Genomic DNA, 20,521 nt, shown 5'->3' with positions numbered 1-20,521 from the left:
CTACAATTTATGTGGCAGTTAAATGCCACTAAAAAGAGTTTCATGTACCCAAGTAATGAATGCAGACCATTTAGTTTTGGAAGATAAGCTGCATTTCACATGATAATACAGCTGTCACAATCAGCAACGAGGGGATTAAAAACTACGCCTGCTGTGAGATTCGAAACCCTATTTGCAAAGAGAAGTAAAATATTACCATGTTATATGGAAGGGGTGTTAAAAAAAAAAGTACACTAACTTAACTTCTTTGCACTGAGACAGGATTGAAAAAAGATATACATAAATTTGAGTGTCATAAAGATCTCTTAGGCTCTTTTGTGACCCCACAAGCATAAAGGGAAAAGACCTGGTCAGTCATACAGGCCGGTCCAGCTAATGCATTTTCCCTGCAAAAATGATTCCCACTACTCTGCCATCATTTTCTGCCTCAGCTTTCATGGAGACAGGAAACTGCCAAGTACAGGCTTCATGCCGAGCCAGACATCCAAATGTCTCCTACCCTGCTGCTCCCACACAGCCTACTGCAGAAGGCTGTGAGTCTCTCCTGTCTACGTTTAAATCCACTGAGGGGCAACACCACAAATGCTATGTGGCCAACATCATCATAAAAGTCTCCAAACCAGCTATGACTTTGAATTACTGGTGTGCCTCTAATCTCAACACAGCTTATTTATTCACAGTAAATGCTAAAGCTAATTGGATAACAGAATTTTTAAGTCACCATTTCAGTAGTTTGTGATAGACTGTAATCCAGAAGGCCAGCAGCAAGAAAGAGACACAGCCCTGCTTTTGACATTACCTACAGAAGCACCATGGTCTGAAGAAGCATCATTACAGGCTTCCCTTGTTCTCACCTTCTTCTCCAAGGAGGAGACTGGAGTAAGTTGAAACCAGGTCCAACCGAGTAACATTGATCAATCCCTTCTGGATTGATACAGGCCCTGGAAATGGCCATTTGCAGTGTATCACAACACCTCTTGGCCTGGCAGTAAAACCAGATGACCTCGCTCCACTGAGGCCATTCCCAAACCCACCTGGATTCTAAAGCACCTGGAAGGCAATTCAAGCAGTCCTCAGATGCAGCCGCTCATCACTTTTTACAGGCAATCTCAGAGGACACCGGCATATTCAGATAAGTCCTGAACTGAACATATACTCACTACCTGCTTATTGGAGCACCAAACCCAAGCTTTTATTTGGAGAGAACCCAGGTACTCAGGTTGGGCTGGTGATAGTAGAGGAAGGGGAAGAAAGCATATGTATTCACATGTAATTGATTTGAAAAACCAAGGCTTACTGGCATGAAAAAAAATTAATGTATGAAGACCGTGAACAAAAATATTCCCAAACAACTATTTATAGCTTTGACCTTCTACATTTTCTGCATCACTAACTCAAGAAACAGCCTGCTGCCTGGCAAGCAGAGGTGAATGAAAGGAGAGCAATGCCAACTTGTTACAGAGAAGCCTTGCTAAAGAGATGCTGTCAGCCTGAAAATTTAAATTTCTATCTAATAGATATTAGATATGTAGTCGGATCCCTTTTCAGTATTTGCTTTGCTCCCCTGTCACCACTTGATGCATAAATAATCAATTTCCATGCTCTGCTGACAAAAGCATTTTGTATAATACACTTCCCAGCATATGGTTTTCACCGGGTTGGAGGGAACGCTTGCTTTTAGTGGAACAAAAGCAAAACAAAGACTAGCCACAAGTCTTTTGCACAAGAGGTACAGTACTACTGTCACCTTCCCTTTCACTCCCTTTCCTGGAGAACTTTATTTGTTTCAGGGATCTTTTAAATATTATACTCATAACACTCTTTCCAAACAGGATATGTTCTAAAGTTTGGGATTTCTTTCCTTTTTTTTTTTTTTTAATTCCTTTATTTTCCCCAGGAGGAGAATCTTAAGTCAAATACAACAAAGAGATTCCAGTTTTACTGGAAGGATTACATTATGAAATAGACTTATTAAACTTCAAGTGTACATTCCAGATTTTGTTCTCCAAAATTTCATATTTTCAAGCACTAGAGGAATCAAGATTTTACCTCAGAACCACTAAAAAGCAGCAAAGATGATCTCAAAAGAAGGAACTGAAAACACCGCTTGTTTTAATTCCTAGAAGTTATGTAAACAGAAAACTTGTATGCTACATAGCTGGACCACATCTTCATAATTATTGTTTTAATGTACATATGCACATAGAGAAAGAATGGAGCAAACTCAAAGAAGGCTGTAATAGGGCAATCCCTAAGATGGAGAGATAGAAGAATAAAACTGGATGGCTGGGCTGGATGACTGGATGATTGGTCCCTTACCAATCCCTTGGTAAGGGAAAGAAGGGATTGGTAAGGGACTAGCACTGAGGTGTATCTGAAACAGCAACAAGCCTGGCAATGTATGTGCTTCAGCTCCCATTTGCACAGCTTGACTGGTAACAGAGCTGCTGCCTAGGCACACATGAGCAACACTTACAAGACCTCAACAGCCACAAGCTGCTTTAAGATTTAAATTCTTAAAGAACCATAATCCTCATAACAACATCTTAAAGGCAAAAAGCTTAGTGGGTTTTTCTTAACCTTCTTGGTGGCTGCAAATAAAACACTATGTAGCTAGCTTGTTCTAGCCAATTTTTTTGAACTTTTTTTTGCATTTTCTTTTAGAAGTGAGTTTTCTTGAATTGACTTTCAGTAAGAATTAAGCTTCCAAAGAAATTACACATTCTGTATCATTTACCTTGTTCTTACCACACCAAACCCACCTAGTTAGCAGCATTTAGAAAAGAAGCACAAAGCATGTTTGCTGAATAGCTTAAGCTATAGGAGCACAATCTATGTATTTCACACAACCTTGCACAGCAGTAACCACTCAGGTAAAAAGCTGCTGTTATAGTAAATAACTTTAAATTCTACAGAAATAAAGTGGGGTTTGTCAGTCTTTTTTCAGCAGTCATACTAAAATTCTGAAGGACTCATTCAGAGGCAATGTGATAACAAGTAAGGGGAATTAGCTACAAGAAATATTTCTCAAATTTGCAGTTAGTATCTGACTTCAGGCCTTAAGAAAGCAAGCATAAAATCTGGAGAAGGCAGCCAACAAATCTTCCACTAAGAGGGGCTACCAATGGAATGACCAACAGGATGGCTTTGGGTACTGGATTGTGCATAGATGTCAATTTATTAAATAGGTCAGTACAGGTCTAGTGACAGTGGTGGTAAGCATTGAGGTTCTAACAAGTGGAGATGGCCGAGTAAACAAAAAAGCTACATTGACAGCAAAAAGCCAAGAGTAACCAAGTAGCAAACACTACACATACATATCCTACCCACTTAAGTGTCCCACTGTTTCATCCTGAAGCAGAAAGACAGTATCCTTCCCAAAAACATACATATGAACCACTTTTCTGTGCTATGCTCTCGAATCATAAGACCATACCAGCTTTTGCCAATTTCAAAATGATATTAGAATTCCAGGGAAAGAACAAACTACATGTAACTATCTGCAAATGCCCTAAGTCATTTTGGTCCATCAAACATCAGAGTTCCTACAATATTCACATGGTGAGGAAAATGAGGGTCCACAGAGAATTTGACAGGTGACAAAAGGACTCACCAGCACTAGATTCATAGCTCACTTCTTCAAGGCTTAGAAACATGAAAACTGTACGAAAGAAAACTACCAGTGACCAACCCAGTTCTTACCTCAGCAGGCTTCTTTTGTTCATTTGCTGGTGTTTTTGACTTGCTCCTGTATTTAGAACAAGAAGAAAAGGAAGTGGAAGGACCTGTTAGAAAAAAAAAGAAATAAAAAAGGATCATTATAGCTCAAGTTGAATTCATTTAATTTTTCCAGTGAAACAAGGCACTCCAATCGCTTGAATTATAATTTTTGACAAGATGTGGGAAAAAAAAAACCTGTTAGGCAGTCTGTAGGCTTAATTTCAGCTCCTCCTGTTCCACTCATTCTTTATAAAACCTCAGCACACCAAGTTTATGGGTACACTCTGCTCTGCCCAATACAAGCATGAGTAAACAGAAACAAGCAGACAGACTGCTTTCTTTCATTTAGTTCCCTTCAAACGAAGTGGAAGGAATAGTAAAACAGAGCTTGAAAATGCTCAAAAAAACCCCCTGAAGAACAAAGCAATGATACTAAAATGTGCTAACAAGAGATGCAAAAAAAACATAGTGTGATATCTTAGATGTTTCTGGCAAAATGTTATTTTAGCAGAGGATACATCAATGACTTGCAGTGAATATGACAATGAATCATTATCATATATAGAGCTACTAGATGGGCACAGGTTTATAAGCAACAAACAAGACCCTGTCACACAGGGTTGTTCTGTTTTGGGTTTCTTGCAGATAAAATGGGAAGATATTCAGGTGGATGTCTGCCAAGGAACACTTAAAGTGTAACTTTACTACATTGTTGAACAGACTGAAGTGGAGTAGATCAAGAATCAGTTTGAAATAGCACAACAATCAATATACTGATTATAATTCTAACAAATTAATGCTCAAGTAACTTGCCACCCCCAATGTTTAATGTTGAAACTCTGCATACCATGAGACAATGGGATTCTTTTTTAAAAAATAAACAAAATAGAACCCTGGGCAGTACAATTTCTCTTGATTTACAGATTTCTTCTTGCCAACTATGAATGAGAAAAATACACAAGTTTCTCTTGAAATTCTAAGTATACTCAAAACTCCCCTTGTAAGATCCTTTGCCTTATTTTCCTCTGGTAACGTGATTCAGAACACCAAAGACCACAAATACAAAAAGAAATCAATCAAGAAACATTTTCTTTAAAATTTTAAGAGGTGAAACTGTTTGCCTTCAAACCACAGAGGGAAACCACAAGGGGGTGATAGACCAAAGAAAAATTAGCAGGTATTACTTACTCTCATTGTCTGAGCTGTCACTGGTGCTTAGATGCCTGTGGCGTTTCATCCTGACGCATCCTAAAGAGAAAAAAACCAAGTTGATGACAACCGTTCTACGGTTGACGCCAAGTTCTTCAAACTAAAAGGCAATGGCTCCTCTGAAGAGGTCTCAGGCATACAAGTAATCCCAGTTCAGTCACTATGTTTTATTTCTGCAAGCAACTATTAGATCACAGTACTATTTGTGAAACTGAGCACCCCCAAAACCAGCCTGCCTCTGCTGGGCAGAGCCTGCTTTTAATTTTGCAGAAAGAAGTGCAACCCGCCAGCTGATTCCCGGCAGGGCATGAGCGGTGCACTGCTCCACTCCATGTCCCATCTGTTCAGCTGGAGGAAGAGTTGCCATGGTGGCAGTAGCTAACTGAGAGACGGGTGGAGGCCAGGAAATAAGGTGGATGCACAGCAAGGCAAGGATTTAGAAATATAACACACCTTAAAAAAATCTAAACAAACAAACAAAACACAAAGAAACCTTAAGGCATCCATGCAGAGCAAAAGGCAGATTTTAAATAGTGACAATCATAGAACGGAGTGACTGATGCCATGTAAGTCATCTGTTCACCATTTATTTCACAAGCAATGTGGTTTTCAGAAGTCTGAGAAGTGAACAAGAGTATCACTGAGAAACATTTCAGTGGAACTGCACTAATTGCATTAAAAAAAGGTCTTGAACTTTTCAAAATTCATTTTTGAACATGTAATGCTACAGAGAGGGGAAGAGTAACTTTCTCTACTTAATAAAAGAAAAATCAAAACAGTTACCAGCTACATACTCTAAACAAGTGCCAAGAAAAATCCATATATATCTTATTAGTCCTGCCACTCTATAATATTCAACATTACGTTTGTTCACTAAGGTTCAATAACAGTTTACAATTAATAGCAGTAAATAAAAATCACCCCTATGTTTGTAATGGATTGAATGCAAAAATCAATAAAGAAAATAAGTAAAAAGTATTTCTGCAGGAATATACAAGAACTCTATCTTTTTTGCTTGTTTTTAAGCAGAAGATATGCTCAAGTAGGTTACAGACAGCTGGACCTGATATGATGTCTGCAGTACTCTAAGTGCCAGCTTGGCTACACCTGAAGTGTAAGCAGCTTCATTGCTTCAACATAACTACATGCCATTAAAAAAAAAAACAACACAGCTGAATATCCCATTTCATTAGCACTCCACAGTGGTTACTGTACAATGGGTCTTGAGATTATCCAAATACCACGGGATAAACAAGATCTCCAGATAAGAGAAGGCTGCCCAAAGGCTTTGAAGAGATTGAAATTGAATTGTTTGCAGCACAAGTGTTTAATTTAGTGGAAAATTACAGCAGTCTTTGTATTTAAGACAGTGAGTTTACTGAATCTAAATGCAGTGATCACTGGAAGTTTAAATCAATCCTTTCAACCTGTTATAAAAAAAGACATTGTCCACACTCCTGAAAGCTGACAAAGGAAGTGATGCTTCCAGTCATCAAGAAAGCAGACACAGAATTTCTGAGTCAGGTATTTAACCTGGGGGGAAGACAGAAACACACAGGACAAAGGTAATTTGCATCATCACTTAAGCAAGGTATAAAATCCCATTACATAACAAATAATTTCACATTAATAATCTCACAGCTCAGGCAACATAGAGGAGACAAGGCAGTCATGCTATATGTGCAGACCAGGGTCCAAGAAAAGAGTGACATCAAAAATTAAATACTCAATACACCACAGGGCTTTGCTTCCAGCAAGCAACGTAAGGTAGCTTGTTCAGATGAAGAAACTTCATGAAGCTCTTGGACAAAAGCTGTTTGACATGTTGAAGGCACTTGGGTCAGAAGGACTTGTCTTTGTACATGTTTTGGGTGCACCAGGCTTGAAGTTTGCTGCAGGGTACTGAAGGCAGGTCTGGAAGACTACTTTCATATTGGCAACTTACAAAATTTAAAGGCATGGATTTTAATCAAGAGCAAATAAAATTGTACTGTCTGTTTGAGAGCTTGCACTGCAGGCCAAACCCAGCACCTTGGAGCATGCAAGGGGCTAAAAAAATGCAGGTTCTGCTCATGACAACTTATCTGCTGGCAGGTTTCACTTCCTGGCTTAAAGACCATCAGGTATGTTAGAAGACCTTGGGAGACAACAAAAAAGCATCTAGGTGAGCCGAGCAGTATTCCCCATTTCCATTTCTTAGCAAGTAGCAAGCACTTCCATTTCCCAGCAAGAAATGGAAGTGCTTGCTACTTGCTGTGGTTTTATGTTCAGGTGAATTTTTGAGCAATTGTTAAAAGTTGTTGAAAGCTTATGGCAGGTGTTTCCCATCTCTTAGAGTCTATATAAACATGCAGCAATAAAACCTTTTCACTCTGTACTAAGGACAGCTATCTGCAAAGTATAACATGAGCATTCAATTAAAGTAGGGTCAAACATGAGGTTGAGAGAGACAACTACAGGACAGAACACCCAGAAAGCCTGGACTTCTGCCTGGGCGACTAGGAAAGAAGAGCAGAGATGCCTACATTTCAAAGACAGCTTACATAGAAATGTCAAGTGTAACAAAACCTTTAGAGCAGAAAGCACACCTCTGCCAAAACCTCCGAGAGAGTAGAAAAACAAACAAACACACACTAAACAAAAGTAACTGTTATTTGAGAACTGGGTTTGTAGCAGCTCAGGCAAGAGATTTACACCTCCATGACAGCAGACAGAAACAGAAAAAGTAGTCACTGAGGGCAAAAAGCCCTGAATAGTAATATTACTGTATTCCTGCCTGATTTTTTTCAGCAATATTAACCACATCAACAGTGTATAAAGATCCAGAGAGTTACAACAAATTACAGGTGTGCTATGTTTGGTAAATCAGGTTATATAAGTGCTTAACAGGCTACAAGTTCACTCTATGTCCCCACACGATGCAGGAGGACCCAGAGCCTCAGCACGATTCAGCAGAGACCACCTCTACAGGGGATTTCAATTTTTTTTTTAAACAGAGAGCCGCTTTGATGTACCCTTGCATACACTGGGACTGCCACACAGCTTCCAGCTCACTTCCACACCAAAGCATGAGGGCTCATCAGAAAGGCTCCCTGATAATGATGCTTCCATTCCCTAGACACTAGAGAGGGATCCCAAAGTAACATCCATTCAGCGGGAAAGCTCCTGCATCACTTCACCTGCCTTTGAAGAATGGAGAAGAATCAGAAGCTGCTCAATTCAGAAAAACAGGGGACACCTCCTCTTCCCCCACACCCATGAAAATTGATGTCAACCTTTCCCAGCTTCAGTCCAAAATCCCCAGAGCAGACTGGCATCCTGCAGTTTTTGTCCAGGCATTTTGTAAATGGGCACGCTGAACTCCTTGACTGAATAGACTGAAGTTTTAACATTGACACTTTGAAGTAGTTTCAATGTACAAGCTATGGGAGTGTAAAGCAACTCAAGACTGAAACATTGTTTCAGAGCAGAGCAGAAGCAGAGCAGAAGCAACGTGGCCTGGAGAAAATCCTCGTTTCTTAGTCACTAGATGATGATTCTCACTACCTTAGAAAGTAAGTAGGGTACTTTGGCTATGGGCTTCCAGAGTGCACAGGCATCATAGGCAAGCACAGATTACCTCAAAAATTATAATCAAAAATACAAACATAATATATTAAGTGGTTTTCACCCCTTTTTTTTTTTTAATCCATAGGGGGACTAACATATTATTCATCATTTGTATGACAACATACATAAATTCTAAAGATGCCCACCTTCAGGGATCTTCTAAATGAAAAGTGAAAAACAGAAGCAGCAGTAAGAAATCATCACATCACAAGGAAAAAGATGTTCAACTCTCCAGGCAATTACTGCAATGAAACATTTGCTGGCATCATTTTTAATATGAATTACTAGAGTTATTCCTAAACTTGAACCATATTCTGCACCTGTTACACTTCAAACTTGCCAAGCCATGGCTGCACATTTATGCCCTATCTGCCTGAAACAACTTAAGACATGAACTGCAACCTTAAAAAAGAGAAATCAGCATCACTGCCTTGCAGTCACCTTAACAACTGAACGTGGGTCAAGATGCCCTGAACCTTTTTGTGCGTTTAAGCAGAAAACAACCCCAGGAAAGCCTCAGCCACAGACAGTAACACTGCGCTGCCAGCTTTCCCTGGCTTCCACAAGGCTGCTGTACATATTGGGAATTTTGCCCTGGAGACAGACCGATGCTTGCATCCAACACATCACTGCACTTTCAAGGAAAGCCAGGAAAAGCCACCCTACATGCAACTGGCTGAAATTAAAACATGAATCCCAAGCTAAGAGGAATCAACACCTCAGCCAGCATGTGCAAGAATCTTAAGACAGTAACACTGATATTTCCAAAAATCTAATGGATATGTTTTGTAATTAATGATTTCCAAGTTACGCTTGCTCCTTTTTGCTTATTCACAAGTGCTAAAGTGAACAAGAAGCAGCCACTTGCCTCTACCACCATTCTCTCCTGCCCCTGCAGAAAATCAATGCAGTACTGACTTAAGGCACTTCCCACTTTTCAAAACTAGTTACCATGGATTACTCAAAAAAAAAAAAAAATCACTCAAGCAGCACACGTAGGTAGCAGACAGGTAACAAAATTTCAGAGCCTTATCCAAAACAAAAACCCATTTCAAATACCTGTAGAAACAAGACAAACAAATATTTTTTCATTTTCAATTTGCACCAGAGTAAACAACTAAATTTACTAAATAAACTATTACATCACCATTACATGCACTATTACATACTATACTATATAATAGTATACTATATACTATTACATGCACCAGAGTAAACAACTAAATTTACTAAATAAACTATTACATTTAGCTTCTTTTTTTAATGCTTTCCTCTGATAGTTCATCAGTAACAGCAGACACAAGGATGATATCACAGAGTCTGAATTTGTACAGCATATTAGGCAAGACGTCAGTGACAAGCACACAAAACGAATCCTTACAACCAGCCAAGATTTCTGAACAAAACAGTATCTCCAAGGAATAGCAGTGCTTCCTGGCTTCAGTTTGTTGCAGACAAAGGTTAAACACATCCATCCATATACTACTCAGTACCTGTTAGGACCTACAGAGGTAGAAAAAACAGAACCAGAAAATTCAAGAAACGGTTAAGCAAATATATCCTAGACCTGTGAGATTTTATTTCTTCACATCTTAAAATAGCCTGACAAAAATGGAATTGGCCACAACACTATGGAAATTTTCAAGTGGGACAAAAAGTAACCTACTTTATTTTATTAAAAAGAAAAACAGCATCTATGTATGAAAACCAAATGACAGGCTACATGCAAATTTCAGATTAAAATTCTGTACTTACATTTTTACAATATGGCTTGTCTACAAAAAAAAAAAAAAACCACCACAAAACAAAACAAAACAAAACAAAAAAAAAAAAGGCAGAGGCAGTAGGTAGCAATTTCCAAGTCTCCAAAATGTGGTTTATGTAACTGTTAAATTTAGATTAGGAAGCAAATTATCTTGAAAGGTCTCCAGGAAATGTCGTACAGTAAAACCATTTAAATAGGTCAAATTTCATAGTCAACTGCCAGGGAAATTACGAAGTATGAATAGAGTTAATACAACCTCTCAAATAACTAGAGGAAGAGAGATCACTCGTGTTTGTGTTTTTTATTGTTATTTTTTACTATCCTATGCAATCTCACAAAAAGGCTATATAAACAGAAAAAAATACTCACTTAGAACCTGATGTAGCAATATTTGCTACACTGAAAAGGTTTGAAAGGTTAATCAATTCACAGAATAGATGATCAGCAAACAAAGTAACAACCTTAACAATTCTGTGATTGCTTTTTTTTTTCACTCTAACCAGAAAATTCTTTAAAATGTATAGCATACACCTACTCTACTCAGGAAGTCCATAACAGAGTGACCACATCTATCTTAGTCTACCCTAACTCCCAAAATAAATAAATTAATTATTTTGTGAAGATTGTTCTGGGCCCACCACAAAATTTTTCTTGCTACTATTCCATACTAAGTCTTGGTTAACATAATATTATCTGTAATTCAACAAAGGAGGAATGCACCGGTTTTTAGAAGCAGCAGTACCAGCAACAGCCAATTCCTTTGTCATTAGGCAGTAAGTAATTGTAGCAAGCAAGGAAGTGCACATTACAGGAATCTGGCTACTAACATGGGTCTATATGAAATGCAGTAGCAACAAGACATACTCTCAAACTCTATCTTCCTTGTATGTTACATCTTTATATAAAGCAATTCGGCAGCTGCCTCAAAGGTACTGTAGGTTTAAAAAGGAGAAGAAAAAAAGAAGCCCAAAATATCATATTCTAACATTACTTACCCCCTGAATTTGTTAAATTCTGGACTGCATCATCTGATAGATCCTAAAACCAGGATGAAGAAACCCAAATATAATCACACACATACATTCATTGTGGATTATGGGCCAAAAGGGAACCCTGACATCATTTCATGTGCCCTTCTACCATGATGATCCATCATTCAGTCTAGTGGAAAGTACCTAATGACCATCACTTTGCCGATATAAAAAGAGCTAAGTGATGCTACTTCACATCAATAACATGCTTTGACAACACGATAAAATACAGCACACCTTTCCTACCTTGAAAACAGAAGTACAGTTTTTAATTTCTGGTACCACATCCATGCATTGACCCACTGTGAGGCAGGGGAGCAGATTTACACCAGAGGCCTTCCTGAACTGCCTCACACCAAGCAGCTTGTTAAAAACCAGAAATCCTCAGAAGAACAAATCATCAGCAGCACGCACGTGCAGTGCCACCATTACCTCAGCCTATACTCTCCAAGAGGCTACAAAGAAATTACACTGCACTGTTTTTGCAGTGCTTTCCTGACACCCAGCAGTGACTTAGTGGCCTTACTTTCATGTTTGAGGCAAGCTACACGTGTTGGCCTGTACACAGAACAGCCAGGTGGGCCAGGCTGACATGGAAATATTTCTGTCCATTATAGACACAGTTTTAGCATTAGCATCCTGAAGACAATACTGATCTGGGCAGAGTCAACTAAAACAAGAATGAACAACATCAGACTGTCATTAATTCAAGCAATTACATCACTGTGTACGTGGTTCTGAGCCACTCTCTGCTTCAGTCCTCATTATCAGTTTTCTACTCCTGAGCACAACACTGGTTTTATACCAGCTGGTTATTAGCAGGACTATCATTTTCCTAAAACAGTAGCAGAGATTTGGACACACAAAATTATTTCCTTCAAAAGACCATACAGCATTTGAATGCAAGTCTGCTTTTAATATAAAATTTTAAAAAACCCAAATCCCCTCCTTCCCTAGAACCACAACCAGTCTGGTGCTGCCTGGCATCACCACGCTTACACGCCTGAAGTGTGTCTGCCTGGCTCCAGCTCGCTGAACACTCCTCCACCTCCCAGCTCCTCTCACCTTCCTCCTGGCATCACTCCCAGGCAGGGAAAAGGCTAAAATGAGGGTACATCCCTCAGAAAAGGGAGTCACGGCCCTCAACAGGGTACTGTGCCTGCCCACCCCAGCCAGGTCCATCTTGTTCCTATAGGTCCCTCCCTTGGGGAGGACAAGGAAGTCCCCAACAAGATGAAATGAGGAACAAGTTCCCAACGGGAAAGTCACAGTGATTTTGAACAAATAAGCACCAGCACCTGCTGAGGTGACCAGCAGGACATTGCCAACAGAGGGATGCCACTACAGCTCTCACTTCCTTTGCTCAGCATCACATGAACTGCCTCTTGTCAGGCTGCTGGAAACAACACAGCAGCTAATCGATCCCTGAAGGAAATGCCCAGGAGGCAGGGGCCAGCTCACACAGGGCCCTCTAACTGCACGTGCACCAAGTGCCATGGAAAAGCACCTACCCCAGTTACTCATGCTCTGGAAGCTCATCCACTCAGAAGAGCCCTCAGGTGGGGAGACAGTTATGGAACATGTTCTGTCTATTTTACAGGGCTTCTTCAGAAGAAAACTTATACCTGACTTAACACTAAGACATTCAAAAACCAAGGAACAAAAGAGAAGAAAACCCCACAAAGCCCACTTGCTAAATGAAGCTAAGGACAATATCTGCTTTGAAGAAAGACTGATGTGGATGCACTGCTACTAAAAATGGACCAGAACAGGACATCACAGCCTCTGCTAAGCAAACAAGGGGCTGGCTGCCCAGGGGGTTCAACACCCAAACACAGCCACACGCCCTGTATTTGCAAGGAGACTGCAGCCACGGGCATGCCAAGCACTGGTGAGAAACAGGAGCAGCACACTCTCCACCAATATGACAGAGCAGAAAAACCTCTGAGCATTTAGCTGGGCTTTCTATTTTAAGAACTGGTATGATTCACGTTACCTTGGCTCTAAGTGTTTTTCAGTCTTCACCGTATCTACTCTCATGATAAGCTCATATTAAGCAAGCACTAAAAGCCCTGACATTTCAGAGCTGCAGCGCAGAGCAGCCATACATCACACTGGAGCCTCCAGCATCAGCAGCAGCTGCATCCAGGTCTCCCAAGTGCATATTCTGTGACCTTGCCACTCACTGCCCTTCCTGTGCTGATGCACATGTGGAAAAAAACAGAAGAAAAATCCCTGTGATGCACTAAGTATTGTTCTGCTGTTGCACAATGATGAAACTGCAGGGAGAGGAGAGATGGGGACAAAAAAAAAAAAACCTATAGAAGTATCATTACTTAATTGAAAATTAAGCAATAACCAGTATTATACTAGTTCAAGTTAAGTTCCACATTGCCCTATCTGCCTGACGCTGCCAGCAGTTGCCCACTTGTATCTTTTTCTTTTCTTCAGCTGTACTAATGCATTCTTTCATGACAAAATACAGGTGCAGGAACTAGTATTGCAGCTAGGATCACAGGCAGGAAATATTATCAAAGAAGGAAGGATCTAGAAATGTATGTGCTATTTGGGATAATGAAAAGCAACTTTTCTATTAATAGCATAGGAAACAGTTCTTATATCCTACAAAACACTTGCTTAAAATAATAATTTAATTTTTTGTACTTGCTAATAAATATATTAAAGTAGGTTTCACTGTTCTTGCTTTGTTCTTTTCAAGTCTCAAATAAGAGTCAACAACAGCAGCCTGCATTAAATATTTTATCTGTTTCAACTCATTTTTTTTCTTACTTATAATGCTTTGAAGAGGCTAACCACTTCACTGCAAAATTTTGCAGCACCAACAAAACCTGAAGGATTGTAAAAGGCAGAAAACATCAATATGCATCTTTATACCCTACTCAAAGAAAGTAAGAACACAAATATTTTCCTGCAGGAAACATTAGGTTGATAATTTCTTTCCTTATCTGACAAGAAATGTCTGTCATTTACAAGTTGAAATAAACAATCTGGATACTAAAGTTTTCCTCACATAAAAAGAGTGCACTGAGGGGATCATTGGATGGGAACAATTAAAGGGAATGTACTGTCACAGGCAGAACTCTAAATAGTATTTGGAATATTTCAAATCTCTGGTTGAATACTAACATTCTTCTACATTTTCATTTCACACAACATGTATATATGCAGTTGCATTATTATTTTGGTTCTCCATTTCAAAACATCACACATGAGAAAACATTTACTATAAGGTTTCTTAAAATACTTTTTAGTTTAAAAAAAACCTTTTGAAGAGATAAAACATCTGTCATAATAACTAATGATTTAAAATTAATTTTAATTTTAATGCCTGTGTAATTAAATTAATGTTATGTACTACAATCTGTAACATACAACACATCAGAGGACACAGAGGGTCTTTAAGTCAAAGATTTAAAATAGATTTATAAAAATAAATACCATTCCAGGTTTCTCTATATCACCAAACTGAGGTGGGGAAAAAACATTATGAAAGATGTACTGTGGCCAACTGATGTTTGTCCATTTTTATGTACAAAGTAGAGGCAGAAACAAGTATTTTTCTCTGTCATAACACAAGCTGCAGCGATGACTAAATAAGTAACAGACTTGTTCACTGGGGCTAATGCTACCCTGAAAAGAGGAAAGGACGATTCTATTTGCCCAAGGTTGTTGCATCCTGGGTGTAACGCACAACTGCTTCAAGGCACATCTTCTTTGGGAAAGCAGTCAAGAGATGCATCCTGAAAACCATGTAAGATTCAATTTCTCAACAAATGGCCAAGTTGAAGCCAAAGTACTTCCATATTTTTAATGAGGGGACACACTGATCAGGACTAACCATTAACAGTCCTTTAAAGTCCTCCTTCCTCTTCTGTTCTGTGGAAATAAACAAGATTTAAACAAGACTAGACCATCACTATTCTATTGTTCCTAGTAGAAAACATGTCCTTCTCAAGCTGTGCTGAAGCTGAGCTGATGCAGGTGGCTTTTTTGGCACAGGAGAAAAGGTGCCAACCTACAAGGTGGATCACAAAGAACATGGGGACTTGAACAGGTGGACTCAAAGTAGAGGAGAACACTCTCCATCACCTGAGGATAAGGAACTATCACAACTGACCTTCTAAAACTGCTAAGGTGTGAAGTAGTGAGTCTGCCTCCAAAGCAGGTCTCTTGTCTGCACTCCTGTACTGGCAAGAATGGAAATGCCTACAAGCCATGGAAGCGGGAAGGTGTTTCACTACATGTTTACTCATATGGTAAAAGCTACAAGATGCTGCAGCTGCTGCAATTGAATCCCATGCTGTCAAAGAGCAGTACTAAAATCTCTGCTGAGAAACTGGAAGAGAAAAGTGGTTCCAACTGAAAGTACAACTACAAAACTGAACAAAACAAACAAAACCACCTTTACAGCAGCATCACTCTTAAGATTCCATGATGCAATGCAAAACCTGCAGCTGATATGTTTTGTACATGCAACTCCACCTGGTCAGGGAGGTTTTCACAGACCTGTAAAGAAGCTGCCTTCTCTGCAGGCTCTTACCTCGCCTAGCTGCAGGACATGGGGCAGATTGCAGCTGTACCAGTTACCAGGGGCTCTGCAAAGGAGAGAAGGCACAATCAAGCCTGCACTTGGACTGGGGCAGAATAAAACTGCCACCCCAGACTCTGGCCACCCACCTCCCCAGCTCTGCAACACCAAAAGTGACCGGCTGTTCACAGAGAAGCTGTGATATGGTATCAGATCACAGATCAGACACATGCAGCTGCTCCCTCAGCCATCCCTGCCAGTGAGGCAGAGTGCTGTTGGCCTATCCCAACACTGACTATGGTTTCTAATTAATACATACACAGTCACACCACAGTGTCTCACAGGTGTGAGACACTTCTAGGTCTGAAGATGAAAACACACACATTAATTGAATGTCTTTAAAAATACAGTACTTGGACATTCCCAAATCACCTGTAGCAAACTACTGTAGGAGGAGAACAGCACACTGATGCAAGAAAGGCATTCTTCTGGGAAGGCCCAAGAGCAGCAGCAACAAGCATCAACACAAGCCTGTCTGGTTTCATTTGCTACACCCACTCAGCAGCACAGAGAAAGCTTTATGGATGAGCAACATTAGTGGGTCACTCATTCAGGCTAAGTGCAAGGCAGTACCTTCCAGCTCCCTCAACACCATTGGAGAAGTATTTGTAAAATGTGAACCCCCAACTACAGCTCTAAGGAAAGTTTGCCATGGCTTTAGGGTAAGAGATGAAACAGACTATCTGTGAAAGGAGGATGTAGAAGAGGGGAGATCTGTTTTAAGTGGCAAAGAGAAGCAACAGAACGAAGAGACAACTCACAGCTTCTCATGGCCCAGGAGATACGGAAAACAAAGTTACAGAAGGAACTTCAAGGGAAAGTAATTAAATGAAGAAAAAAAAGGTCATTATGTACAAAATGACTTTGAGAAACTCCATGCTATGGCATATTGCAGAGGTTGAAAAGCAAACAGATTGAAGAAAAATAAGCAAAATGGAAAACAAGGGCTATTAAACATAATGTCATGTCAATCTGCTGGAAATCCCAAAACCAAAATTTTATGAGAAACAAAGTCAATAGAACTTTATAATGCTTTCTTTCCTGTGGTGTCCACTGCTGAACATTATCAGAGACAGCAACTGGCCTAATTGAGTAAGGTAAATCATCTGGAACTACACATACTCATAACCCATTAATTCTTCTTGTGCTACAGATTTCATTGTTTTTTAATTCATCACTTCCTAACCTGACCTCTGTGGACTACAGATCAGATGGGTGTTTATAAGGCCATGATAAATATTGAAATGAGTATGTTTATCTGATAAGATTTTGATTATGATGAGCACAATCAGCAGAAATTCTGACACTTGACATATTGTTATTATTAAAATTTGTTGACTGCTGTTCACCAAACTATTCTAGTCAAAATTATTAAGTAAAAGATTAGATCACCCCCAATGTACTTAAGTTGTTGATTTTTAGTTTTTCTTTTTTAAGGAGAAATCAAATAAACAGTTGTACAAAAACAGCCTACATCAACCTTAGGGCCCTATCCACTTGGGATTTTCTTTTGGGTTCTCTTCTATTATGCAGAGATTCAATCCCTTTAATAACTAGACTTCCAATTCCATGTCACAAGTTTAAGAATCCACAACACTTTCATTTTCTTATGTTTTTCCAATCTGGATAACTAACAGCGTTCTCATGTGATTCTTACAGGTTTATTATCTCAAACCTTTCCAAGATACACATCTGAAGTTATTCTGCCTCTCTCCTCCCTCATAAGGAAATAACCCAAAACTTCCAGCCAGCACTGTATTGCTGCACACTTGAATTCTGCAAGCTAAACGCTTAAAAACCTACCTAAACTACTTAGAAAAATGTGACCATGCTTAAACTTCTGCCTACAAAGCCCAAACATGATAGTGATCCATCTCATCTGAGCCACTCATTTCATTGGTGAAATCTGATGTCATCTTTTCCAACTGCAATGGCAAAGCACAGTGCATCACAGCCCTGCTAACAGTACAGAATCAGGTGGGAGGAGAGGCTGATGCTGGTTTTGTGTAGGAAAGAATTGCTAAGCCCTGACCCCTCGAAGACAAAGTGATGGTACAAGAGTAGTCAAGGCCAAAGCTCTGTTTGCAAAAAATCAATGGGTTATGCACAATGGCAGCTGCACTTAGATGTTCACAGCTCAGCTGGAGTCTGTAGATCTGGTCTCTAAATTCAGAGCATTTGGCATTGAAAACTAGAAAAAAAAAAAAAACCAAAAACAGTCCTCCTCCCATTTAAAAAAAAAAATTAAATGGTCAAACCAGAAGCAGGCTTTGATCTAAAATTCTTGAAATTGAGATGAGTGAATCCCTTCTCTTTGCCACTCCTTATGATCTTTGGTAGCCAGCCAAATGGCTCAGCTTAGCTTTACTTTCCACATCAGTCCAAAAGTTGAATAAGTAATAAAACTTGCATGAGGAGAGGGCTTTATAATCACATTAGAGACATACAAGGGAGACCGGTTACCTCGGTTCACCGGACAGCTTGAACAAGGCTTCATAATGAGGGACAGGTGTTGGCACCAATTAGGAACACTCAGCTCACCGCTGACATTGGCCCCTCAAAGCATTGACTACACTTTAATCCTCTAAGCCACATAAAAGAAAAGCAGAGTGGGCAGATAAAAAAAAAAATCTAAAAATGCCTCTGCAGAGGATTAAAATATTTTTGCTTACTTAAGGGAATAAAATAGAAGAGTCACAAAGCTGCAGAAAGTTCACGATGAAGTATCTTGAGTATATCAAGAATCTAAATCTTCTGCACAAGCAGAGTATTTAATTTTAGGAAGGGTATCACAATGTATAGTAAGCATTCATCACAACTACCAGAATTTATATCCAGAAAAGAATCACAGAATAAAAAGGAGTAGAAGCAGCATATATAAATATTGAGGTAAGATAAAATTATTCCATCTATGCCTACCAGCATTTCAAGCATTATGAGATACATAAAAAAGATTTTAACTGAAATTATTAAGGAGTCCTGCAGGCTGAAATGTTACTATTAACAGCTTCTTTTATGACTTCCTCCCCTTTAAAAGACTTTATATTCCTTTAAAGTTCAGAAAGCTTTCATTCAAAAGGTGATATCTGAAAGTTGAAGGTATATAGATTCAATTTACACATTGTAAACACCAACAGACACATTTATTTTTTTATTTTTAAGTATCAGTTCCTCCTTCACTTACATGCCAGGTCATGAGGTAGAAGTTTTCGCTTCAGCTGATGACATCACAAGCTCCTAAAAAAATGAAAGGAGTGCTTTTAGGTAGTAGGAGTGACATCAGGCATTTCATGTTTGAGCTACATTTTAAATTTTGGCAAGTAAGTGAAGGTTGTATTAAATTTTTATTGCAACTTTCCCAAGCAAATTATATGCCCAGAATATAAAGCCTTAAATTCCACAATTCTCATTTGATATGTGGAAAAATTAAATGTATAAGCTATATGTGCACATACTGTGATAGCAATGCAGCAAGTACTACAGCTAAAAACAAATTTATAAGAATATCCTCAAAGTCTTAACATGAACAGGAACCAACTTTACCAATACCAACAAAATGAAATTTTGATTAGTATTTTCTCTATCCTGTTTTGGGAATAAAAACACTTCAACTAACACATTCAGATAGATGCACACTTATTCAGCTGACTTAAGGTGTTGATTTCTCCTTATACACAGATGCTTTCTTCATTCAAGAGGGTCTTCTATGAACCACGCATGCTTAGAAATTCACAGGAGGGCAAATAAAATAAGCATAGAGGGAAAGCTCCATGTGGCTCCTGATTTAATTCCCCACGACATTCCTCCAGACCTCTCCTTGACAATCCCAAATAGCTTAGCTTCCCTGGCAGGGATTTTGCTTACTCGTCCTTTTTAATCTAGTCCTGAGCCTTGAGCAACATTAAATATGGGAATAGAAGGACTTTTTCCCTCTACCAACTGCCCACATTCCCCTCCTGCAGGATCATGCACATGTATGTTTTGTGCTCTATTGTAATGCACATGGCAAAGGCATTAAAGCCGTCACACCCAGCAGATGAGTTGCAGCACTCCCCAGAGATGTCAGCAGCCCCACCAAGGGTTCTCCTGGCAGGCAGTCTGCCCCATGCCTTGGAGCAAAAAGTTAACAAAAACAGGGCAGCTAAGAGGTGTGGAACAAAGTATTAGAGAGCAAAACTGCAAGTAAAAACCAAGGAAGCGATAGCTGCATACCCTGCCAGAAGAAAAAGGAATTAAAAAGGGGGACATGACAATGTTTTTCTAAATTACATAAAGCAGTTTCTGGTCAAAGTGTCAGCACCATACTCAACATCTGCGCTCCTCCACCCATCTGGAGTGCAAGAAAAAGATACAACCACCCATCCACTGAGGAGTGGCACAGATCCCATTACTTATTACAACTATTGTTTCTCAACTTAGGCTGTGGCATCAAAAGAAAACATTTCCTTACACTCTGAGGGGGAGGCAGGGAAGAGAAGGGGAACACATTATATATTACAGCTCCTGTCTATTGACTATGCAAAATTTTTAAGTTTTGGCTGTACTAATTCTCTTTGATTTAAAGTTTCACTTTTGGGC

At 39.4% G+C, this 20,521-nt stretch overlaps 1 protein-coding gene across 1 annotated transcript in view; it reads right to left on the bottom strand.

The window, feature by feature from the left end:
- Positions 1-19,177, bottom strand: part of JADE3 (jade family PHD finger 3) — a 45,793-nt gene extending 26,616 nt beyond the window's left edge. The window contains exons 1-3 of the mRNA XM_053935059.1: positions 19,128-19,177; positions 4,909-4,968; positions 3,703-3,785 (exon numbers count right to left, since the gene is read on the bottom strand). Of these exons, the coding sequence (XP_053791034.1) occupies positions 3,703-3,785; positions 4,909-4,957 (132 nt within the window). The 5' untranslated portion in view covers positions 4,958-4,968; positions 19,128-19,177. The remainder of the gene's footprint in view (positions 1-3,702; positions 3,786-4,908; positions 4,969-19,127) is intronic.
- Between the last annotated feature and the right edge of the window lie 1,344 nt (positions 19,178-20,521).

The sequence above is a fragment of the Vidua chalybeata genome, chromosome 2, assembly GCF_026979565.1.
Source record: "Vidua chalybeata isolate OUT-0048 chromosome 2, bVidCha1 merged haplotype, whole genome shotgun sequence".
NCBI classification, from domain to species: Eukaryota; Metazoa; Chordata; class Aves; order Passeriformes; family Viduidae; genus Vidua; species Vidua chalybeata.
Note: the sequence above shows the minus strand (reverse complement) of the source record. Positions and strands in the feature narration are given on the sequence as shown.